Source organism: Pogoniulus pusillus, chromosome 18, assembly GCF_015220805.1.
Source record: "Pogoniulus pusillus isolate bPogPus1 chromosome 18, bPogPus1.pri, whole genome shotgun sequence".
NCBI classification, from domain to species: domain Eukaryota; kingdom Metazoa; phylum Chordata; class Aves; order Piciformes; family Lybiidae; genus Pogoniulus; species Pogoniulus pusillus.
Window position 1 is genome coordinate 10,321,733 of NC_087281.1, and position 24,767 is coordinate 10,346,499.

Genomic DNA, 24,767 nt, shown 5'->3' on the forward strand with positions numbered 1-24,767 from the left:
CTGATGATAGACTCAACCCCCTCATCCAGATCATCAGTAAAGATACTGAAACAGCACTGGGCCCAGCACTGATCTCTGGGGGACACCACTAATGACTAGTGACTTGTTAGCAGTTTCCTCAGCACAGGTAAGAATACATAGGAATAGTTCTTCTTTCAGAGACTCTACAAAATGAAATGCAGATGCCCTTCAGAATGTGAAATGGGAGAAAGTAGTTCTCACTCTAGTTGGGTAACCCCTACAGGCATAGATTTTTACAACATGTCTAAATCTCAAATGTTTTTTAATTCAATATGAAACCAAAGAAATGAGAGTTTTCTACATTACAGGTGAAAGATGATGCAAGTAATTTTATGGCATACATCTTTAATCTGTTAGAAGATGACTTCATAAGAAAAACTAGAAAGTTTGCAATAACTTCAATTTGACAAATTGAAATTTACTCAGTTCTAGGCTGTGGAAAAACCAGAATGAAATCACTCGGAAAACTAGAATGAAATTATTCTCCAGATTTGATGTCTAGTGTTTCAAAATTTATCTTTGGTGAACACTATATCTCCAGAAGTTTCTTTGCAGAAAATAAGATCCTAATTTTTGCTTGCATGACTTTTCCCCTGTGCCTCTGTTGGACTGCACAGTGTTTTCCCTACCACAGAAGCATGTCTGCAAGAAGCCCAAACAAGTTCAGAAAGAGTTATATAACATTTCTCACATTTTTGGGGACTATAATTAAAGCGATAAGATGATGGCAGAGATCCTAGAACAGATTAAGTACAGATTTCTATGATGAATGAAAGTTTGGGTCCTTAAAAGTGCAAACCTCTATTTTTTTTTTCTTTAAACCACACATAGTTTAACAACCAGGACATAAAAGTTTGCACTTAAACATCTTTAATGAAGGTCAGCAAGAGTACTGGTGGCTATGTTAAGAAAAAAACAAACCACCACAACCCCAAAAAATTAAAAAAAGCCTCAACCCCCAAAAATTTGCTGCTTGCAAGCCTGAGTAAAATTATCTGTGCTGTTTCTAGACTGAAAGTAATTACATGAAAGGACATAGCTAACTGCAAATCTATGAAATGTACAGGAATCCTTAGGGAAGAAGCATTTTAAGAACTTCTAACAGAGATAACTTGGGATTTACATAAGACCTAATCCATCTCTGAATCCAGATAAATCAACTGATTCATAGATCATAGAATCATAGAATCAATCAGGTTGGAAGAGACCTCCAAGATCATCCAGTCCAACCTAGCACCCAGCCCTAGCCAGTCAAATAGACCATGGCACTAAATGCCTCATCCAGTCCTTTCTTGAACACCTTCATGGACGGTGAAAGCTCTCTGAATACAGAGCTTTACATCTACCTCAGTATATTCAAGTGTTAGAAATAGAAAGCTCAATGATTCTCTGGTTTAAAAATGTAACAGTAACACTCACCTAGCCTCCAGCATGTATAGTGTTGATTTGCAGCAAAAAAGCCCTTACTGTTGAAAGATAGCTACAATTTACCAATATAATACACTCTGATGTATTCTCTGGTTTTAAAACTGTAACAGTCACCTAGCCTCCAGCATCTATAGTGTTGGTTTGCAGCAAAAAAACTCCTGACTGTTGAAAGATAGCTACAGTTTACCAATATAATACACTCCTATGTATTTGCAACGACTTTTTGCCTTGAAAGTGTGGCTGTGCTCTAACACAGAAAAGTAACCACATGGACATCTGTTGTGACATCTGTGCTCAGTCAATTTGGTTTCAAGACACACAAGAAATAACAACCAAAACAGCAAAGGCAAACTCACTTGTGTGTGCCTTCCATGTAATTTCACCTATTCAACTTTTCTATTTCAACCGTTTCATGCCAAGAACCCCTGTAACAGTGAGGCACAAATTAAGGGTAGCTAGCATGTTCAGACTTGTGTCTATCTGATGGAGGCAGGCTTTGTTCAAACAGAAGATGTCAACATTGCAGACTTCAGTAACCATGCGCTTGGCAGTGATGCTAAGCAGAGCAGCAGCCAGGGAGTGGAACTGATCCTGCCTAGAGAGCTCACAGGCCTGTGAGAAGATAGCATCAAGCAGTTACAGGGGACATTTGAGAATGTTCAGGCAAAATTACCTGAAGAAAAGAGAATACACAAAGAGCTGCAAGTTACTGAAAGGCTGATGTGTCTGGAGAGTACCAACATCAGTGCACACGATTACACAAATGCTTTGCCACCTCCAGTTCTTCGCCAAATTAAATGCTGTGTTTGATAGAAGCCTACTGGCCAATTTCTTGTTCTGTCCTTTAAAGTCCACATCCAGATAGCTTACATTCCACTTGAGATCTGGCCCGGGGTACCCCAAATTGCCTTCTTCTCCCCTCGGCCCTGCCCCGTGTTTGAATGGGAGAAGGTGTGAAAACTGCTTCCCCACCAGGCCCACGAGGGGGAAAGCAAACAGTGCCTCTCTGCGCTGGGCTGACCCGAGTGGGAGCCTGTGCTGGAATGGGGCTGGTGGCTGGCTGGGCTTTTGTGCCCAGTATAAAATGGTAAATGGACACTTCGCCTAGAAAAGGATAAACAGAGCAAGGGAGGAGGGAAAAGGTTCCCACCTGAGAACCCCTCGACGGTTCCCACCCTGAGAGTTCCGTGCCTTGAAAGAGCTCTGGCTTGCCAGGTTCCTGCCGTGACTGGACCGTCCCTGCTTTCGGACGGCTCCTACATTTTTGCATGGCTTTCGGCTTTACTCTATCCCTACTTTTGAATGGTTCTCCCCACTTTTGCACCCTTCTGTGCAAACTTGCAGACTTGGCAAGCCTTGGGGTCCTTTGCAAGAGCTGTCGGTGACATCTAGACCAGTCACTCTCAGACCGTATCAGCAGCCAACTTCCTGGCTGCCTCCCGAGCTGTGAAGACACTAGCAGTTTGGCTCTGGTTTTCTGGATTAAAAACCTAATCAACCCACCAAAACATCCCCCACCCAAACAACCGAAAACCAAACCCAAACAAGCAAAACCCCTATGAACCAAAACAAACCCCACACCAAAAAAAACCCAACCTCTGTCCCCGCAAAAAAAGCCCAGAGAAGTTCTATCTCTACCTGGCGCATACAATCACTGTACTTTCTGGTAGACTCCTAAGAATTCAGTTTGTCAAGACATAATATTCACTTAGCTACCTGAATGATGTCATTTAGCATTTGCCTCATGAATATTCTCAAAAAGAACCTGCAAACTCCTATGTCTTCTAGCCTCTTCAAGCAGCAACTTCCACATTTCCTTCAAGAATGTAAACAACTTTGAAAGCAACATATTACTAATGGATATTAAGTCACCTTTCTCTGAATAGAAAAAAAAAGGCCAAAGAAACCTCCTGTCTGTAAATGCTATTTGCAGAATGACGTTAATTGTGCAACCAGATAATGGTTGACACATTTTAATGATGTCTGCATTGCGTATTACATCCTGAACTCGGTGATATTTTAGGCTCCTGTGGCATCTTAACCAAAATCAGTCTAAATCCAGTTAAAAAGCAAAGTGAAACAAACACTGAGATACTGAGTTACACATGTAGCAAAGATTACGTTAACCTAAGGGATATTTGAACCACTCTGAGTGTTTTATATAATACCACATTGAACTGCACTATGGAAAGTAGCTAATCTCCTCAGGCATATCACCCAGAAATAATTCTTTTCTGACTTTTCCCACAGATTCATGGCAAGTTTCCAAAAGCTCAGAGGTTTGGTACATTTAAGCCTCTTTAACTTTAGATTCCTATCTAAAACTCCCTCATTTCTGATCCAGAAATCTCATTAGGTATGATCTTCCTGTTTCTTGTCAGGCTAGTGTACTAGTTTGAAGCTAGCTAGAATGTTTTGGTGAGAAGAACTAGATTACAGGCTGTGAAAGGGAAACAATGGTAATGTCTACTTCACACATAGGCTTGCTGAGATGTATAAGAACAAGAGTGTAAACATAGATAAGGCAGTTCGGGCCTGGGCTGTGGGCTGCATTTGTCTCTAACCTCACCCTCCATCTCTCTGATTAATCCACTCTGCTTCCTAAACCCCCTGGCTGACTCTTCATTATTCCCTGGGGCACAAGGCAACGTCTGGTGTAAGGCTGAGGGGTGGGAGAAGGTGGAAGGGGCAGTTGGGAGCCCCTCCTGGGCACTCAGGTTTCTGGGAGGGCTGTTGTGTTTCTGTATTCCCTTTTATCTTATGAAGTAGTATTGGCCATTGCTCTGGCTGGATGAGGAACAGTACTCATCTGTTGTAAGATTAGGAATGACAGAAGAGGAAGCAATCAGAAGGATACTAACACAGCCATAGCACAAAGCTTATCCAGAGCTTTGGTGGACCCAGTAAGTGATCAGTGTGCTCCAGCTCTGTTCGTAGCCTGTTATCCACTTTGTCGTGTTTGGATGACAATATTCCTGATCTCTACTGAAGCGTCATGCACAAGACAGGAACGTTACTGGCAAAGTATCTCCTTCTCTGGAGACTTTTAAGGCCTGTCTGGATGCATTCCTCTGTGACCTGAGCTAAATTGTATGGTCCTGCTCTAGCAAGGGGGTTGGACTTGATGATCTCTTTGGGTCCCTTCCAACCCTGTGATCCTGTAAATAGGCTGAACATTCCTTCAAACATGTCTCAACTACGGAAACACCTATTTTCCCAAGAGGAGAAGTGTGCAGTATGTAGCTCCAGCTACTCTGTCTGAGAGCTATGAAAACAGCACCTAAAAGGCCCTTAGCTCCATCCATTATCCTAAAAATCCCTCCTGCCTGCACATGACCACATCAGGATTAAAAACTTGAAGTTGAATTTTACATTTGGCTGCACTAAGATGTTTCTAACACAGTGAACAACTGATATGGTTAACTCTAAAACCCTAAAATGCAGACAGTAGAGCAGTGGCTGCTATCAGATATGACACTAAAATGCAGCAACACTGAGGGAGGATGACACAGCCAGAAAGAAGAGGAAGACCTTAGCAGTGCTGGCCCACAGAGATGATAACTAGGGTGTCTTAGGAGCTCTAGACAGACCCCAAAGACAGTGAGAGCTAAGGATGAGGGGCTGAGCCTGCCATGCTGTGGCAGACTGATGGGATGGGAAAGGCATTAAAAAAGACATGAGATACAAAATACTCAGGGCTTTATTATGCCTGCAGCAGGGAAGAAGCACACTTCTGATAGACTGAAAGAAATATTTAAGTAATGTCTTGGACTGAAAACATTAAGTCAAGACAATCACTGACAGTACAGACTGATTGCACAATGCTTTTCTGCCTAACAAAATGAAGATGTGACATTAGTTAACTATATTTTAACTACAGATCTAATAACTACAAATCCACTACTTAAAAAAATGTAAAATTTACTTAGAAAGACAAAAGTGTTTTAATCAGATGTGGTGGTGACTTTGCAGTGCTGGTTTGAAGGTTGGACTGGATGATCTTGGAGGTCTTTTCCAATCAAAGACAGTCTTGTGATTCTTGTGAACTAAGTAAAATCAATGCAAACTACAGCTTACCCTCACCTATTTCATGATGACAGTTGCAGAGAGTTCTGGACTCGGGACTATTCCTGGGGTTGTTGAGGCTTCAGTTGGTTACAGCAAAGCAATCCATGGAGCTGCAGCTGCAGCACTCACTTGTACACATGCAAACTAGGAACAAGCCCTAGCTTTGAGAGAGTGTGAAAGAGTCCTGTTCAGTTTGGGTGCTACATCACAAAATGAAAGTACTTCCTGCCTGAAAAAGAAGCACTTATACTCTTCTGATTGATGCTAGAGAAGTAATTTCTCCTGCAGGCCCTTGATGAACCTGTCTGCACCGATAGCCTGACGTGAACTTTAACCCTAATGTGAACAACGAACCTTCAGTGAGCTAACCAGGCTTTAAAGATCCTTTAAGAGCAGCTACCAATAACTGAGTAGCATAATAGCAAGTTTCCCAAAACCATCATGCTGGATACAGGGCCTTGTGTGTGTGAGAGACAATGACCAGATTATTTAATCATCAGCTTCACCCATCTGTTCTTGACCACAGTGCCTACTTTTAGACAACACAATGATCAAGGTCAATGCATTCATGATGAGCAACAGTCAACAGGAAATTTAAATTTAACTTATGCACTACTCAAACATCTGAAAAGCCTTATTCTGCCAAATTGTCATGTATTTACATGGCTTCTTGACTGTATGACACATGGAACATGACCAGATACTACTCTAACTTCTACTGCTTCAGGAAACACTCTGAAGAATGAGTCAGTATCAACTAATTTCTTACACCATGAGCTGCCTCTAGAAGCCAGCTGGTAACTATTGCACACTGTCTGTATATGCATACACAGTTAAATCATTAAGCTTACATTTGAACATTAAATTCTATACATTGCTACACCAACATAAGTACCTATAAATGTTTGCCGAAAGCTTACCTCCCATTTTATTCTATTGTTTAACCATGGTTAACACTTGCCATTAAGAAATCTTTGTCAGTAATTTTCTATTCAAATTGCATCCAAATATTTTAGCACTGAAGTTGCTAAAAAAAACAAGGGCTAATTTAGTCTTTTGTCTCACACATGTACAAATTCACTGAAGCAGGGATAATAATGAGCAGAATTGAGCCCTAAAAATCTTCTAATTTGATACTAATCAGTAATAAAAGGCAATGCAAACTTGTGTTAAACTAATTACAGCCATATAGCAATATCTGTGTAATGGCTTTAGCTGCTTAGCAATAACAACACAAGAATACCAGGTAAAATGGATTATAAACTCTGATTAGTCCCAGATGAATGTAGCAGTGGCCAGCCAGTTAGGTTAATTTGCACTGTTTATCATAAATGACACTACTCTGAGCTACTGTTGCAGAAGACATTTATGGTTTGGTACAAACACACATAAGAGAGGTAAGACTTCCTCCCAAATTACTAAAGGCAGTTTTGGTCATATCCTAAAGTGATTCTTCTTAAATTAATTCAGGCATCATAAACATTAACATAAAGACATTCTAAGCATTAACTTAAAGACATTGTAAGCATATGATTCCCTTTCCTTTACACTTTCCAATGCAAATAAAGCAATTAACTTTAACTCAGTTTATCACCTTTTGCAACGCTTGACTTTTCTGTACTGATCCTTGGACATTATAATAGTAATGTACTATTGGACTTCCAAATCCTCCATGGAAACACTTAAATACAAGCTATGAGTAGAGGAAGGATGGAGCTTACTCTTGGATTTTGTAGAGGGATCTGATGCAAAAAGAGGTCTAGAGATTTGCTAAACTCACAAAGGAATAGCATGACAGCTGAAATGGCAATAAAATCTCCTAAACATCAGCTTTATAAACACCAGCCTTGCAGCATCACCCAGAGTGTGCTAGCAACAATGCAAACACAGAGAAAGGAATAGTACCTGAAGAGTGGCATTCACAGTCTAGGATAAACCAGCAGGTAGAACATAACAGTTAAGGGATCAACATGGTCATAACAGAATCACTACAGCCTATTCCTGGGCATCCTTGAGTTCTGCCACTGTGCGGTGGTGAATCTTTTCCTAACAACAGTGGAACACAGGAAAGAAATGAATGGACTTGCAGGACAGCTCAGGAGCTACACTTTGAACATGTACACTGCTTTTAACATGCAGACAATAGTAGGGGGAAAAATATTTTTATGGGTAGAAGTGCAGGGTTCGGCACTTTTGCCACAACAACCCCAAGCAGTGCTACAGACTGGGGACAGAGTGGCTGGAGAGCAGGCAGGCAGAAAGGGACCTGGGGGTACTGGTGGATAGTAGGCTGAAGATGAGGCAGCAGTGTGCCCAGGTGGCCAAGAGAGCCAATGGCATCCTGACCTGCATCAGGAACAGTGTGGTCAGTAGGACAAGGGAGGTTACTCTGCCCCTGGACACAGCACTGGTCAGGCCACACCTTGAGTGCTGTGTCCAGTTCTGGGCTCCTCAATTCAAGAGAGATGTTGAGGTGCTGGAAGGTGTCTAGAGAAGAGCAATGAAGCTGGTGAGGGGCCTGGAACACAAACCCTATGAGGAGAGGCTGAGGGAGCTGGGGGTGTGCAGCCTAGAGAAGATGCTCAGGGGGGACATCATTGCTTTCTACAACTACCTGAAGGGAGGCTATAGCCAGGTGGGGGTTGGTCTCTTCTCCCAGGCAGCCAGCAACAGAATAAGGGGACACAGTCTCAAGTTGTGCTGGGGTAGGTCTAGGCTGGATGTTAGGAGGAAGCTGTTGCCAGAGAGAGTGATTGGCATTGGAATGGGCTGCCCAGGGAGGTGGTGGAGTCACCATCCCTGAAAGTGTTCAAGAAAAGACTGGATGAGGCACTTAGTGCCATGGTCTGGTTGACTGGACAGGGCTGGGTGCTAGGTTGGACTGGATGATCTTGGAGGTTGATTCTATGATTCTAAAATTTAATTCCAGCATGATCTCTTCAGGGACCAGTTTTGCAAAGTACAGCAGCTATGGCACAGCATGCGATCAAAGTGCAAGTAATGAAACACTGCTGTTAAGTACGTTTTCACCTCTATTGTATAACAGCTTTTGAGTCACTTAAACTATTTTAACCGCAGAGTAAATGTTTTTACCTGTTTTCCCACTGAATCTGAGCAAACTGGGTTGGGCACGCCGCTGTTTACTGCAGAGGGGTTGGACTAGATGATCTTTAAAGGTCCTTTCCAATCCAATGCATTCTAGGATTCTATGGAATCATTCAGTGACTAATTTTCCTGGTACGTTTCCTGTTTTTGCAATTCATAAACAATTCACAGATTGCATTGGGTTGGAAGGGATCCTCAAAGGTCATCTTGTCCAACCCCCCCTTGCAGTCAACACATCCAACTAAACTAGATCAGGCTGCCCAGGGCCACATCAAGTTCGATCATGAATGTTTCCAGGTATGAGGTCTCAACCATATCCCTAGGAAGCCTATTCCAGTATTTCACCACTCTCATTGTAAAGAACAACTTCTTGATGTGCAACCTAACTCTATCCTGCTCCAGTTTCAAACCACTGTCCCTTGTCTCTACAGGCCCTTCTAACCAGTCCTTCCCACACCCTTCCTGTAGGTCTGTTTCAGATATTGAAATGCAGCTCTAAGGTCTCCCCAGAGCCTTCACTTCTCCAGGCTGAACATTCCCAATTCTTAACAGATACATTGCTTTTGCTTTTACAGGTTTTGTTTTTTTCCCCCTTCTTTATAAACTGTTCTTCACCAAATTTTCATAGGCCACGTTCAAAACAACCTTTCATTGTGGATTTTTAATTGGATTTGCTATCTCTTGGTGTAGTTTAAGTTGTTTGACAAGAGTCACTAGCTTATTACTTGTAGCTATATAAATCATTTCACTATCAGCTTCACTGACTTCAAGCAAAGCCACAAATCACTTTTTCTCTGGACAAGAGATCTGGGAAGAGAGAAGATGCTGAGAAGAATTTCTGCTATCTTGCTTTGATGAATAGCTTTGGAAAGAAAACATGATACAAAAGAAGGGAGAACAGATTAGAAACACAAAAGAAAAGAAATCTCCAGGAAACCAAAGCAAGTGGCAGGAGAACCTTCTGTGGCAATTCACCCAATGGAAAGCTGATCTTAACCAATTTTCTGCCAAGTGATTCACACCAGGCTGCTGATACATTTATCTATGACTTGGCAGTGTGGTCTGTTCTGTTCACTGAGTTCATTCCTCTGCTCAGTACTAGCATTTTATTGCTTTCTTAATATGAAATAATACACCCAACTCAAGTTATTGTTTTGAAAACAACACATGTAAAGAGCATGTTCATGTATAGATTCAAATGAAATGGAAGTCTAAATGCACAAAACACTTTCTGTAGGCATTAATTGTATACACACCTTTCTGAGCCACTTCTTTGGGTCAAATGCAAAGCATATAAAACACTAATTTATTTTTACTAATTTAAGAACTGTACAAACACATTAAATATTTGTTATTTGCACATGTGAATGCACAACAATCTTGACCCTACTAGCATTTTTACTACAGTTTTTCCACTGCTCTTTTATCTTTCTAGAAAACTTGGCTGGAAGATCCTCCAGTCACAGCTTTCCTCTAATTTTAGACACATAGTCATTGCAGTTGTTCAACATACATCGTTTTGGGTATAGTATATGAATATGCAGGTATTTGCACATGTGCCTATACACACTCATGAACACCATAAACAACTCTTAATTGTTCAAAATGCCAGTTCAATTACTGGCTCAAAGTACCAATATTTCCCATTAAATGGATTCAAATTCTACTCAATTCAAATTCTACTTAATTCAAATTATACTCAATTCAAATACTATTCAATTCAATACTATACAATTCAAATGTAGTTTCTTACTGAAAGAAAACAATCTGGATATGTGAAGGAATTTGACTGCTTTTCAGGTGTTTTATTTAGAACATACTTATACTAACACCCCTACAGGTCAAAAACTCATCCCATTGAAATAAATGTTGCATTTAGCTTAGCAATCAAAAATTACACCTTAATGCTTTGAAATAGTAAACATTTTATCAGGCACTCTAAACATAAAAGATCACAGAATCACAGAAACATCCACTTTGGAAAAGCCCCTCAGGATCACCAAGTCCAACCTAGAACCCTACTCTACAAGATTCACCTTAAACCATAGCCCTAAGCACCACATCCAAACAACCCTTAAACACACACAGGGTGGGTGACTGCACCACCTCCCTGGGCAGCTCATTCCAGTGCCTGACCACACTTTTTCCTAATATCTAATCTAAATCTACCCAGTCTCAGCTTGAGGCCATTCCCCCTTGTTCTGTCTCCAATTACATCTGACAAGAGACCAGCTCCAACCTCTCCACAATGTCCCTTCAGGTAGTTGCAGACAGTAGTGAAGTCTCTCCTCTTTTTCAAACTAACCATCCCCAGCTCCCTCATTTACTCCTCATAAGGTTTATTCTCTAGGCTCTTGCTTCTGTAAATACAATTACATATGATTGGTATTCTATTGACAAGACAAAGTCACCTTGTGGGGTTCTTTTATGTCCATAAAGCTTTCTGGACAATTATGTAAACAAATGTCAGCTCTGCTGAATGACAAGGGAGAAACAAGAGACTACAAAACAAAAACCAGTGTTATGCTGTGGACACAAGGAACACGCCATGGGAACAGGCGCTCATTATCAGCTCGCTCTGCCTTCCTTTCTCCCTGCTCAAGCATATGGATGGTAGTAGCACTGCAGAAACTTATTCAATAAGCTGTATACCTTATTCCTTTGTTTTCTGAACGTTTTTTATACCACATAGCACAAGAAAATGGAAAAGATGTGTGCTCTGCCAAAATCTTAATTTCAGTAAGACAACTTCAGAATTCTTATTCTGAATGCTGCCCTTAATTCAAGAAATGATACACTCTATTAGCATACAGAAGAAACCCAGAAAATGGCAGGTCAGTAGTTTTCCTGTGTTTTCTTCATGTGTTCCTTTTTGGGTTTTTTTACATTAAAGTCATTTGCTGCCATCTCCTGGTATTTACAAGGTAATAGTATTTGCACTACTTAATAACAGCCAGAGCTCCTATTCAGTACTACTGCATCGGTAAGTTTGCAGATGACACCAGGCTAGGAGCAGGTGTTGATCTGTTGGAAGGTAGGAGAGCCCTGCAGAGGGACCCAGACAGGCTGCATGGGAGGGCAGAGGCCAATGGGATGAGATTGAACAAGGCCAAGTGCAGGGTTCTACACTTCAGCCACAACAACCCCAAGCAGCGCTACAGGCTGGGGACAGAGTGGCTGGAGAGCAGGCAGGCAGAAAGGGACCTGGGGGTACAGGTGGATAGTAGGCTGAAGATGAGGCAGCAGTGTGCCCAGGTGGCCAAGAGAGCCAATGGCATCCTGGCCTGCATCAGGAACAGTGTGGCCAGAAGGACAAGGGAGGTTATTCTTCCCCTCCACTCAACACTGCTCAGGCCACACCTTGAGTCCTGTGTCCAGTTCTGGGCCCCTCAATTCAAGAGAGATGTTGAGGTGCTGGAACGTGTCCAGAGAAGGGCAATGAAGCTGGTGAGGGGCCTGGAACACAAACCCTATGAGGAGAGGCTGAGGGAGCTGGGGGTGTTTAGCCTAGAAAAGAGGAAGCACGTGGGGGACCTTATTGCTGTCTACAACTACCTGAAAGGAGGTTGTAGCCAGGTGGGGGTTGGTCTCTTCTGCCAGGCAACCAGCAACAGAACAAGGGGACACAGTCTCAAGTTGTGCCAGGGGAGGTCTAGGCTGGATGTTAGGAGGAAGTTGTTGGCAGAGAGAGTGATTGGCATTGGAATGGGCTGCCCAGGGAGGTGGTGGAGTCACCATCCCTGGAGGCGTTCAAGAAAAGTCTGGATGAGAACTTAGTGCCATGGTCTGGTTGACTGGCTAGGGCTGGCTGCTGGGTTGGACTGGATGATCTTGGAGGTTTTTTCCCAACCTGGTTGATTCTATGATTCTATGAAACAGCAAATTCTTCTCAGAAATATTTTCACGATGCTGCTCTACTTCCATGTTGCTGTCTTATTCTGGAAATAGTGAACACTGCTCCTTGGCCAAAAATTGGTATAAGGCTCAGGTGGCTTACCTTCGTCTGGAAGCAGCAGTAAAGTTGTGTTAGGTATGGGTGCTTCCGTGCTAATGCCAGAATTCTCTTCTCTGTCATTGTACAATCTACATCATCATCCTGAAGTATGACATCTTTCTTCAAGACTTTCACTGCATATACTTCATCTTTTCCTTTCAGCTCAGCTAACATTACCTAAAATGAACAGAAATTACATGTGCATGAGTAACAAATTCAGAATTGCACATGAGTTTGCACTGGAAACACAAAAGACAGTTGGCACACTTCACTGAATGAAGTTTTATCTACATATATATGTGGTTATCTACATAGTTATGTATATATTTACATAAAATGAAAAGCAAAGCAATGTTATTTTAGAAAACTCTATCTCTGGTGCTTAAATTTGAAACAGACAGCATCTATTTTTTGAGTCAAGCAAGCAGAAAATGAAAAAAAATTATCCCCTCACTTAAGTATCTTAATGAGTGCCTATTAGTCAGGTCTCAGAAAATAAAAATGAAAGAAGCTGGCACAGAACAGAAATCTATTTCCTACATTTATCTCCTACTTTTTGTAGCAAGATTTGTGTGTGATAAACTTATCATGCCATCTTATGTACCACTCTAGATGCTTTAAAGTTGTTGAATTTAACGACTAGCACTGTTTGAGGTTAAGGTTTTATGCTCTGTTTGAGGTGACTTCTGTCTTGGAGCCATGGCAATCTTCAGAGAACTGATTACAAAACAGGGAGATGAAAGAACTTCTTCATCCTTCTTCCCCTGTATCTACAGCTCCCTTATTTCAAGGAATGAGGAATGTACTTGTGAAACAGACTGCTTCTGTCTTCTTTGATTCCTTAGTTCACAGCATTGTGAAAAGAAAACCTACCAACCCTGCCAACACAACAATGCCTTTTATGCCCTCACCAGTTCCCTGCTGTGTGAAGGTATCTGGTGAGTTCTACCTTTGCTATATATGTGCTCCTTTGGGCAGCTGCCTAAGCCTCTTGCATAACTTCCACTTGAGTGGAAATGCTGGAGTTCTGCCTCTACTAGCCAGCACTGAGCACACCCACTGAAGAAAAACAAGCACACAAACTGTTCTGTTAAATAAGTAAACTTGAACTGGGTATTATCTAGAAAGGGAATGAACTCAGAACTCCACAACATGCATACTGGGCTGCTTTTTCCTGTTTGACCACAATTAATTATCTAGTTGAACAGTGTGTATCTGACTATGCCTGTTTTCACTACCAGTGTCCTCAAACAGTAAAACACTGATGTTATGTTTCAGAAGACTGGAACCCAGTTAGCAAAGTGAGCTGAAACAGAGGAAATGTCAGCTGATCCGGAGGCTGATACTCCAGATCTGCAGAGTTAAAGCTGCTTTTACCTAACAGATAGAAGCACTTTCCTGAATGTCACTGTGAATACAGTCACATCGGCAAAAACCCCCTAACAAACAACACAAATCAAAGCTGCTAACCTTGCCAAAGCTGCCTTTTCCTAATACTTTTATGAAGTTGAACTCTTCCAGGCCTATTCGCTTGCTCTGGGCCTGTTTGACCTCTCCATTTTCACCATTCTCCCCAGGTTTATTAAGCTGGTTGTCAGTCGATGTCGTAGCAGTTGCTCTGTGTTCCTCTCCCCGATTATCAAATGATAATGCTTTCCTAATGTTGTTTTCCAGCTCTTTGATTTCTGTAGGAATGTGAGAAAAAAAAGTGCTTGGTTTAAACAACAGTCAGAAAAACAGCTTGTGCTAATCTACAGCAGGCTTGAGAAACTGGATAACAAGTTACCCGTGGCACAGCAATGAGCCCTTGTGGCCAAGAAGGCCAATGGGATCCTGGGCTGTATTAGGAGGAGTGTGTCCAGCAGGTCCAGAGAGGTTCTCCTCTCCCTCTACTCTGCCCTGATGAGACCTCATTTTGAATACTGTGTTCAGTTTTGGGCTCCCCAGTTGAAGAGGGACAGGGATCTGCTGGAGAGGATCCAGCGGAGGGCTGCGAGGATGATGAAGGGGCAGGAGGGCATGGCTAATGAGGAGAGGCTGAGGAACCTGTGGCTGTTTAGTTTGGAGAAAAGAAGACTGAGAGGGGATTTGATAAATGCTTATAAGTATCTGAAGGCTGCCAGGAGAGGGGGGGACAGGCTCTGCTCATTGCTCCCTGGGATAGGACAAGGAACAAAGGATGTAAGCTGCAGCACAGGAGGGTCTGCCTCAACACAAGGGGGAACTTCTTTACTGTAAGGGTCACAGAGCACTAGCACAGGCTCCCCAGGGAGGTCGTGGAGTTTCCTTCTCTGGAGCCTTTCAAGGCCTGTCTGGATGTGTTCCTCTGTGATCTGTGTTAGATAGGATTGTCCTGCTGTGGCAGGGGTGTTGGACTTGATGATCTCTTTGAGTCCCTTCCAACCCCTAACATCCTATGATCCTATGAAAGGACATTCAGCATCCTTGAACACTGTGTTGAGCATTCTGGGGTTAAGACTATATATTTAGACAAATTCTTTGCTCTTATTTGAAGCAAAAGATCAAATATTTACAAAATATGATTTAATCAAAATACTACCTGTGAAACCAAAAGGCTGACAAATTCAAATAACTTCTAGACTGAGAGCCTTACAGAACTCTGAAAGTGTCTTCCTTGAAGATAAGATTGAGACCCTAACACAAAAGTGTCCATCTTTGCACATCTTGGTGTAAAGATTTCCTGTTCATCAGTTTGCCCATTTGATGGTATACCACAAGACACCTCACAGATGTTTGGCTTTTAAAAACAACAGTCAGGTCAGATTCAAAAAGTGCTGGTCAGACGTATGTTCTGTCAGGCTGTTTGGCTCAGGTAAATCAGGTCATATCAATGGAGATTAAAATAGCTGTCTCCAAATCTGTGCATGAAAAAAAAATCACTGAAAGGAAATATGATTTTAACAAGTCTCTGCAGATGACACAATCATGCTGGCACAGCCTAACTAGAAGGAAGATTCTATTATCACAAAAGTTGATCTTTTGTGGCATAGAGGCATGGCCAGCAGGGCAAGGGAGGAGATTCTCCCCTTCTACTCTGCTCTCCTCAGACTCTGTGCAGTTTTGTAGACCCCAACAGAAGAAGGACATGGAACTCTGTTAGAACAAGTCCAGAGGAGACCACGAGGATTCTCAGAGGGCTGGAGCACCTCTGCTATGAGAACAGGCTACAACAGCTGGGGCTCTGCAGCCTGGAGAAGAGAAGGCTTCAAGGAGACCCTGGAGTGGCCTTACAGTACCTGAAGGGGGTCTACAGGAGGGCTGGGGAGGGACTATTGACAAGGTCTTGTAATGGCAGGTCAAGAGGTAATGGGTTTAAACTGGCAGAGGGGAGATTTAAACTAGATGTTAAGAAGTTCTTTACAGTGAGGATGGTGGGACGCTGGTATAGGTTGCCCAGGGAGGTTGTGGCTGCTCCCTCGCTGGAGGTGTTCAAGGCCAGGTTGGATGAGACCTTGAGTGACCTGTTCTTGTGGGAGGTGTCCCTGCCTATGGCAGAGGGTTGGAACTGGATGCTCTTTGAGGTCTCTTCCAACCTAAACAATTCTATGATTCTATTTATTTCACTAACAGATAGAAGTTTTCCTGATAAATAAAGGCTCTCTGAAGATCTGTGGTTCTATTTCAAATGTCCTCACTCTTAGAGTAGAACATATAACTTCCTCAAATAAAGGTATTTGCTTAGGCAAGGACTCAATATTTTAAGATGACTGTTTTACAATTTTCCCTATAAAAGCTGCTTAGTTTCACAGACTTAGACAAAATGAGAAGCAGGTCTTTTAAAAAAGGTTTGGTAGTTCACAAATTTAACTGCTTCATTGTCTGGTGATTTGATTGGGTTCTAGAAAGGCTGGGGCTGATAGCTTTTTTAACTCCTCATCATAAAGCAGGAAAACACAATACACAGTATATATGCAATATTTATCAGTTAGGCAATAAAAAGACATATTTGACCTTGATCACACGGTGAAGTTGGTGCTGATTTTGACCGATCTTCTTCTGATGAAGTGCTTCCAGGAACTGGTTGTTGAGTCTCTGCACCTGCAATTAGCTAAGAACAATTCCAAAAGGTGCACTCAGATATGAGATCCTTCATGCCAAGAGGAAATCTAATTTAACAACATTAATTCACAGGTAGAAGTATGGAGGAAAATGAAGATGTACCCCTATGGGTACATTCTCATTGTCTTAACCTCAACCATACAATAGATAACATTACATCAAATGGAGACTATAATATATACCAAGGAAGAATTGGCAACTGAAAGAACTTAAGATGAGATAAATGTAATAAGCACACCCAGCAAGTGGGAAGGTTTTTAATACTGACCAGAAGTCCATATTTACCACCTGGCAAATATGTTTAACTACAACAGGTATCAGCAAGCACTGCAAATCAACCCAGTAACAACATGGCATCACCTTTCCCCAGGAGCTTCTGCAGTGTTTTCAAACAGCATGCATGGGATCCAAGTGTATGATAATCAAAAAAATGCACAGAGCCAAATGTAATTGTTTTAAGAAATTATGGGGGCTTACAAGAAAGCTGTGGAGAGGCTGCTTACAAAGCTATGAAGTACTAGGACAAGGGGCAATATCTTTACTCTAGAGTGGAGTAGATTTAGACTGGACATTAGGAAGAAGTTCTTTACTATGAGGGTGGTGGAACATTGGAACAGGTTACTCAGGGAGGTGGTTGAAGGCCCCATCCCTGAAGACAATCAAGATCAGGATCAATAGGGCTCTGGACAAGCTGATCCAGTCAGGGATGTTTCTGCTTACTGCAGAGGGGTTGGACAAGACAACTTTCAAACGTCCCTTTCAACCCAATGCATTCTATGACTCTATGATTTATTTCTATCAGTGAGTACAATGGGTCTGTTGTCACAATCATGCAAACAGAAAGTGTGGCCAACTTCTGATACTGGCTACATAAACCATCCAGAATAATTCCATCTGCTTTGGTTGCAATTGAGAGGACCTATGCTTTTTTAATTCTAGAACAGTCTAGTTCTTCATACAATTGTGAAGATTACTCTAGAACCACCAACTGGCAACCACCTGCTTTTCAAGAGAAACAGCACGGTGGTCTTTTATTGGCATTTGTCCTGTTGTAGGCTAGCAGTGTGCCTCGATGAATCAATTATGAATCCAAAAAGAAGGAACAGTCTGTTTTTACAAACTGCTGTGCCAGCCACCTTCTTTCTGTCAAATGATATTCCTCTAAATTACAAAAATGACAAAAGGAAAATCCTGCCAGATTATATACAAACTCCAAGCTTGCAAAACTGTAGCAGGTCAAAATAAGGTATCAAAATTCAGAACAGACAATTTGTGCTTACAAAGCAAAAGCTAAAGTCTTAGCTCTGTACTGACTAAGAAAAAACTCTCTGCAAGTCAAAAGAGTGGTACAGAAGCCCAGTTAGTAAAGTTGCAGTACAGTCATGTTTATCTCATCTTTTTTTATGTGACACTACATAGTAAAATTACCTTTTTCCTCCTCTGACCACTATTAGTGATTTTATCTGGAGTGACTCCAAGATCTGCAAGAACTTTAGCTATGCCTCTAGCATCCACTCCACAGTTTGGTGCCACATTTGTTTCACAGCGTCGATGTACATTCATCTTGCAAACTGCAATGAAATACAGAGTCATGCATCAAATTAAATACTACCCTGGCATGCATTTCCCTTACTTAAATCAGACCTTCTTGGAACTACCAATAACTTTTGCAAATAAATGAAACTACAGTAGAAAAATACTTAGCTGGATTTGTGCTGACACATCAATGCCAATAGAGAATTACGAGTAGCTTACTTAGCATCCTTCTGCTGTGATCATGTCCAGCAGTGTTTTCATGCAGTACTCTGAACAAATTAACCTACCTAATCATCTCAGTAAACCTTAAATAGAATTTGAATTAGGAGAAAAGTCCTTCATAGCTTGGATTTAGCAGTCCACTTCTACTCTCATAATCGAAGCACAAAAGCAGTTCCTCAGGTACTATTGCTACTTCTTACTCTATTTTACTCAAGTAGATTAACTCCTAATGTAAACAGGCATAAAACCACAGTAGGTCTTTAGCACAGTAGATGTTCCTTTCTTTAGATAGCAACCGATTTAATACATTCTTCCTCTTATATATCTCCTGAAAGTAGCTCACTAATAAGAGATAAAAAGATCATACTGCTTCCAGGATACGGTGTAGGAAGAACGTATAGCTCCATTAAAAACAGCATAGCATGGATCCGTTAGCAGCAGATGACATATTTTATCCTAGACATCACTGCCCTCTTGTGGAGCAAGGCATAAGGAAAGCCAAACTGCAAGTGTCATCAAAAACTAGACTAACACTCAATTGCTCAAATTCCTAACTTCGTTACGTTTCAGAGAAAAAAAAGGAAATATCTCAAAAGCATGCATTTATAAAGCTGCATTTCATTACAATGTTCATCAACAATGATTCCACTATAGAAGCCCTAAAGAAACAAACCACATTTTCCTTCAAGACCACGCACAGGCACCGTAGCTGCAGCTGTAACAGTGTGCTTTGGAAAGGAGGTGTTTTTCCTTTTCAAATACCTTTCAGCTCACAAGAAGAGCAAAACCAAATTGTTACACGTGGTATTTTTTCAGCACATGTGTATCTGGTGACAAAAGTTCAGTGGTGTGCTAGTTTGAAGCTAGCTAGAATGTTTTGGTGAGAAGAACTAGATTACAGGCTGTGGAAGGAAAACAAGGCTAATGTCTACTTCACTCATAGGCTTGCTGAGATGTATAAAAACAAAAATCAAAACATAAAGGCACTTCTGCTGCTGGGGAGCTCTAAGCTGCATCTCTCTAACCTCACCTTCCATTCCTCTGGCTAATCCACTTTGCTTCCTAACCCCCTGGCAGAACCTCCATTCTTCCTTGGGACTGGAGTACAGTTGAGAGGAGTAGGCAGAAGGTGAGGGGGTGGTTGGGAGCCCCTCCTGGGTGCTCTGACTGCTGAGACAGGTCTTGTATTTCTGTATTACTTTTAACTTGTAACTAGCTGTATATAGTTGTAAATACTTGTAATATATTGTATATATATCTGCTTGTAAATTGTGCTAAGCTGTGACTATAAAGCTTCATTCTTTAACTTCCAGCCAACTGAGTTCAGTCTGGGTGAATCTTCTGGGGGGAGGAGAGGGGGCAGTTGACACCCAGAATCACTGCAGCTAGGAAAAACAGAATTTACTTCAACTCTTCCCAAGTATTCCAGTCACTTGCAAAGAACAAGAAAAGCTCTGAAATGGCAATCCTTACCTTTGCATTGTAAACCTTGTCTCAAAAGACCCCAGAGCAATGAACCACAGTGGTCACAGAAGGTGGGCACTTTGTAATTGTGAATGCTGAACTTATGAGGCATGTTGACACTGAAACGCTGGGATCCCACTTGCTGAAAGAGGAGAGCACAACATATTTCATTCTAATTAATGTCCTTCTAATCAGCACATCATGCCAAGGCCCTGCTATGTTTTGAGATCATGCAAAATTCAAATGAGATGAAACAGATCAGTGCTTAGATAATGATCATTGCATTACATACACTGCATTAGACATACTACAGTTCTTCTCACTGTTTGGAGAAACAGGGTGGAAGGACTGCTGCTGTCCAAGAGATAAAGACTAAAGTCTACTTCCTAGTACACTGGGAAACAACAAACTCATAGCTATCAGGAAAGATATCTGACTGTGGAAGGCAAGGAAGTCACTTCTAATTGTTTCAGGAGCAAGATGCCAAACTAATACAGGACTAAGAAAGAGAAAAACATCACAGCCCCTTTACTTTTTCCTATCAATGATAAACCATCTTCATGGATTCCATGGTATGATTACTTACTGTATTCAATATGTTTTTATAGTGGTCTCTGTATAGCAGAGGATTTATGTCAATGTTTTCCTTTTCTATTGCCACTGGCTTCCCTCCAATGACCTAGTACCCCTTCTAAACAATGAGACCATTATATAAGTAAAGCATACAAATCACCACCAGTCTGGAGCCTGGAAATATAAATCTACACAAGATTTTGTATCTTCCTGTGAGTACTATGCAAAAGCAGAACTAGCCAAACACAATCCTTTATCACAATCCTATGCACATGATCAAGTTTTGGATGTAGATGGGTTTTGGGAACCAGACATTAAAGAATGCCTCCAGTATCAAAAATGGTAGTGAATTGCACAGGAAGAATCTCAATCAAATTTGTATCACAGTTTAAAAAGTGGTTTAAAATCATTATGTACAACTCTGGTTGTAATTTAAAGATAGTCTTTTTTGAGAATATAAATTCAGATTTTTAAACAAATGTATATAAGAAGTGTACTTTGCCTGTGTGGCCAAGGAACTGGGATCACCCACGGGCTACCTCACCTTGTTCTATCATGAAAGATAGCCCTTGTTATTGCACAAAACAGAAAGGGACAGTGAACATTAATTTGCTTTTCTGCTAGAAGACAAACAAAACAAATTGTGTATAAGGTAAAGGTCACAGTTGAAAGTTACAACTAAGTAAAAAGCTATAAATGCCAGCCTTCTCCCCAGTTGTCCCCTATCAAGCCAGTCATAAAGAACACCCCAAAGTTGAGGAGTCTTGAATACTACAGCAATCATATCACTCCCTGTTGCATGCCTGTCCATGGAAATCAATGCTAATTTCCTAACCAAGCCTAAAATGTCCTTCTCAGCTGTGAGACTCTCTTAACCCAAGGGAAAGGGTTGCTTTGTCCTCTCTTCTGATCCAGAGCTGAACACTCTGTTGGCAGATATATGTATTTACTTCCCTGCCAGTACAGTGCTGAAGGCATCTAATTTCATCTTCAGGTGATGTCTTCATTTATTTACATGCATGATAACACAAAGCACATATTGTGTTAATTCCATTAATATACAAAAGCTTGCTAGAGGTACTCTCTATGTTGTAAAATCTGTTAGTTATGCAGTACCTTGCGTTATCACTGCTGTCTTATACAATATCCACAGGCATTTTTCAACACACAGATGTAGAACACCAATGTTCTACATTTTTGATGCAATCTTTGTTGAGGTGAGACTTTGGGCGGTCTTTGAGGTTGATGCAAGATATCCAAGCATACTGCTTATCCTGTCAGCTGCTAATGACTCAGCCATGCAAAATGCAGTTAAGGGATAAAGGGTCCCAGCCTGCCTCTTTTTGAAATAAAACTAGAAAACTGGTATTAACTCAGAAATGGAGGCTGTTAGAAAAGAAAAAGGACTGGAAAGGCCTTGTTGAGACTGTAAGCATTTAGATGATATAAAAAGTTCACTAATTAAATTGCTGAACAACAATTCCCACGTAAATGAAACTTGTGGCAATCTGTCATTCCGATGTAAACACTACTATTACTTTACAACCAGAAGAACACCCAAAAATTGCCAACATTTATTGACTAAACAGAAGGGATGACAATACTTTAGCAGATTAAAGACATAATTTAACTAAGGAATGTATTTTATAAACATTTACCTCATCATGAGTTTCCTGTTTTTTTAAGCCAGCACATTTCGTTATTATAAGTTCATGGCATCTCTTGTGGACTACACAAGTGCAAACTATAAACAAAAACAGAGAAAAGAATGAGTTTTCATGAAGCAGAAGACTCATCTCAGAAGACTACAAATGCTGGGACTTTAAAGGCTGCAACTGAGTTGGTGAATCCTCGATGAAGCAAGGCTGGCAAACATAGGGAGCAGATAATGGATTTCATGAGAAGAATTGAAAGAGAATTAAAGCATATCTCAGTACGTTAATCTACAAATTATCTTTTGAAATATTAACCACATTTTTTCTCTGATTTTACATATTTGATTTATCTGATGAAGTCCATGATATGCACATTATAGAAGATACAATGGCAAGTACAGTTCCTGTCCGAAAATCTTCCAGTGGAAAAGAGACATAAGTTGGACATTCTTCCTGTAACATATTATCATGAGCTGATAGCAGTAAAAGGTTTCAGGAGGCAAAATATGCTTTGCCAATATTCATACTGATTACTTAATCAATGAGTAACTTTCACAAACAGATTACAAAGGTCTATTATCCTGCAGGATTCAAGATCATTCAGTGAATTAAAAACCTGCAGAGTAAAATAATTACTTTCATTTTCTTCTCGTATTGGTCACTGTTGTAAGACAGAAAAAAAACCCACAAAGCAACCAACCAAACCAAACCAAACCAAAGCACCAAAAAAAAATCAAACAAAAAATCCAACCCAAATAATAACAATAATAAAAAAACCCCACCAACGCATGACCCCCCCCCAAAAACCCCAACAAACCCAACCCAAAACCAAAAAACCCAAACTCAAGGCACCTCAGTAATTCTTATAGTGTACAGATCCATTATTTGCATTAATTTATTTACAATGAGATTTCATCAAGGCTTTTGTACCTGAAGAAATCATTGTGAGCTTGATTATTTCTACTTGTCAGATGAAAATTTAGTAGAGAAACACCACACCAAATGATGACTGCATAAAAAATCTGGAGTTTAAGAAATTGAGTTAAAAATGAAGCACTTCTGTAGTCTTTGCTACAGCCTTTTCTAACAATGACCTCTATGATCATTTAATTACAGTCTTAGTAATTACTTTGCATTTTAAAACAAAGAATCCTAAGCAGAATAAAGAGTTCACAAACTTAAAATGCAAGATGTGATACATTAAATCAGCATCTGTAGACATGCCCCCCTCAGTTGAATGTGCATCACAAGAAAGACAGGATCTGCTGTTAAGTGATGTTAATGATGTTCCCACTTTGTATGTGGGAACATACAAAAAATGTTACTGTGACTTGCTGTAAAGATTCTATCTTTGTTGAGAGAAGCTTATTCTGACCACATTGTGCTAAATTCTTATTGATACACAACACCTGAGGAAAATATCAGACATATTGTAATACATACATTCAAACTGTCCTCCTGTGGGTTTTCTCTTACCTTGACATTGATATCCCTGTTTTCCTATTACACCCCTGAAAATAAAATAGTGTTTTAGAAGATGTATTTATAAAAATGAAAAACATTTTTCCTCTCTTTACTAGGCATGCACAAATTTAAAGAAATCAATAATCTCATAACTCTATGTCTCACCGGGTATCAGTTCAAAGCAGGAATTATATTTCAGCTGCTAAGAAATAACAGGAAGAATAACAGGCCAAGGAGTACAAAGGAAAGGCATATTTACTACAGTTAAATAGGCAAAGCTGAAGGGCACAAAGATAGGGAAGCCACAAGCTGGTAAAATAATCAAACAGGTCTCTAAATAGACAGAAGATAGAATTTGCCAATATTGTTGCTTGAAATCACCTTAGCATAGCCTGCAGGCATTTCTTAGAGAAACATAGTTTGTGTACAACTCACATTAAGAAAGGCTGGTTCACTACAGACTCTTAACATGCATCATGGCAGACCTTAGGTGTATTAAGGCGCAAATAAGAATCTTTACATAACTTTGGAAAAGACCAATAGAGTTGCTGAAAAATAACTGCAAATGGAATATCTCTAACATTGTTCCCTACCTGAAAATTTCAAGTACTCAGAAGTAAGGTGAATAATTTCTGAATGGTAGTTCTAGGCATACATTGCAATAATAAAGACCCTCTACACTGAGCACTTGAAATCCTGATCATTCTAAGTCTAATATCCCCATATTCCATTAAGTTCAGTTGGATGTATAGGTGCTTGGCATTTCCTAGGAGGAAGATGGCAATACTTAAGCACCTCACAAAGAATTTAGTCCATTAAGTTCCACTGGATATATAGGAGCTTGGCATTAAGTTCAGTTGGATGTATAGGTGCTTGGCATTTCCTAGGAGGAAAATGGCAATACTTAAGCAGCTCACAAAGAATTTAGTCCATTAAGTTCCACTGGAAATATAGGAGCTTGGCATTAAGTTCAGTTGGATGTATAGGTGCTTGGCATTTCCTAGGAGGAAGATGGCAATACTTAAGCACCTAACAAAGAATTTAGTCATCTTGGCAAAATGGTCTAATTTAGGTCTGAATTTACACTTAGGTACCTCCAGAACACTAAATTGACTGTCTACCTAGAGTTCATAATGTGTACTAGGGAGCAGAACAAA

General features: G+C 40.7%; 1 protein-coding gene across 3 annotated transcripts in view; it reads right to left on the bottom strand.

Annotated features, from left to right (window-relative positions):
• The window catches only part of PRKCE (protein kinase C epsilon), a 308,568-nt gene that overhangs the window by 83,812 nt on the left and 199,989 nt on the right, over nucleotides 1-24,767 (bottom strand). For all 3 annotated transcript variants that reach the window (XM_064158377.1, XM_064158380.1, XM_064158379.1), the window contains exons 4-10: nucleotides 23,623-23,657; nucleotides 22,150-22,235; nucleotides 19,928-20,060; nucleotides 18,125-18,267; nucleotides 16,589-16,685; nucleotides 14,087-14,301; nucleotides 12,620-12,793 (exon numbers count right to left, since the gene is read on the bottom strand). In XM_064158377.1, the coding sequence (XP_064014447.1) occupies nucleotides 12,620-12,793; nucleotides 14,087-14,301; nucleotides 16,589-16,685; nucleotides 18,125-18,267; nucleotides 19,928-20,060; nucleotides 22,150-22,235; nucleotides 23,623-23,657 (883 nt within the window). The remainder of the gene's footprint in view (nucleotides 1-12,619; nucleotides 12,794-14,086; nucleotides 14,302-16,588; nucleotides 16,686-18,124; nucleotides 18,268-19,927; nucleotides 20,061-22,149; nucleotides 22,236-23,622; nucleotides 23,658-24,767) is intronic.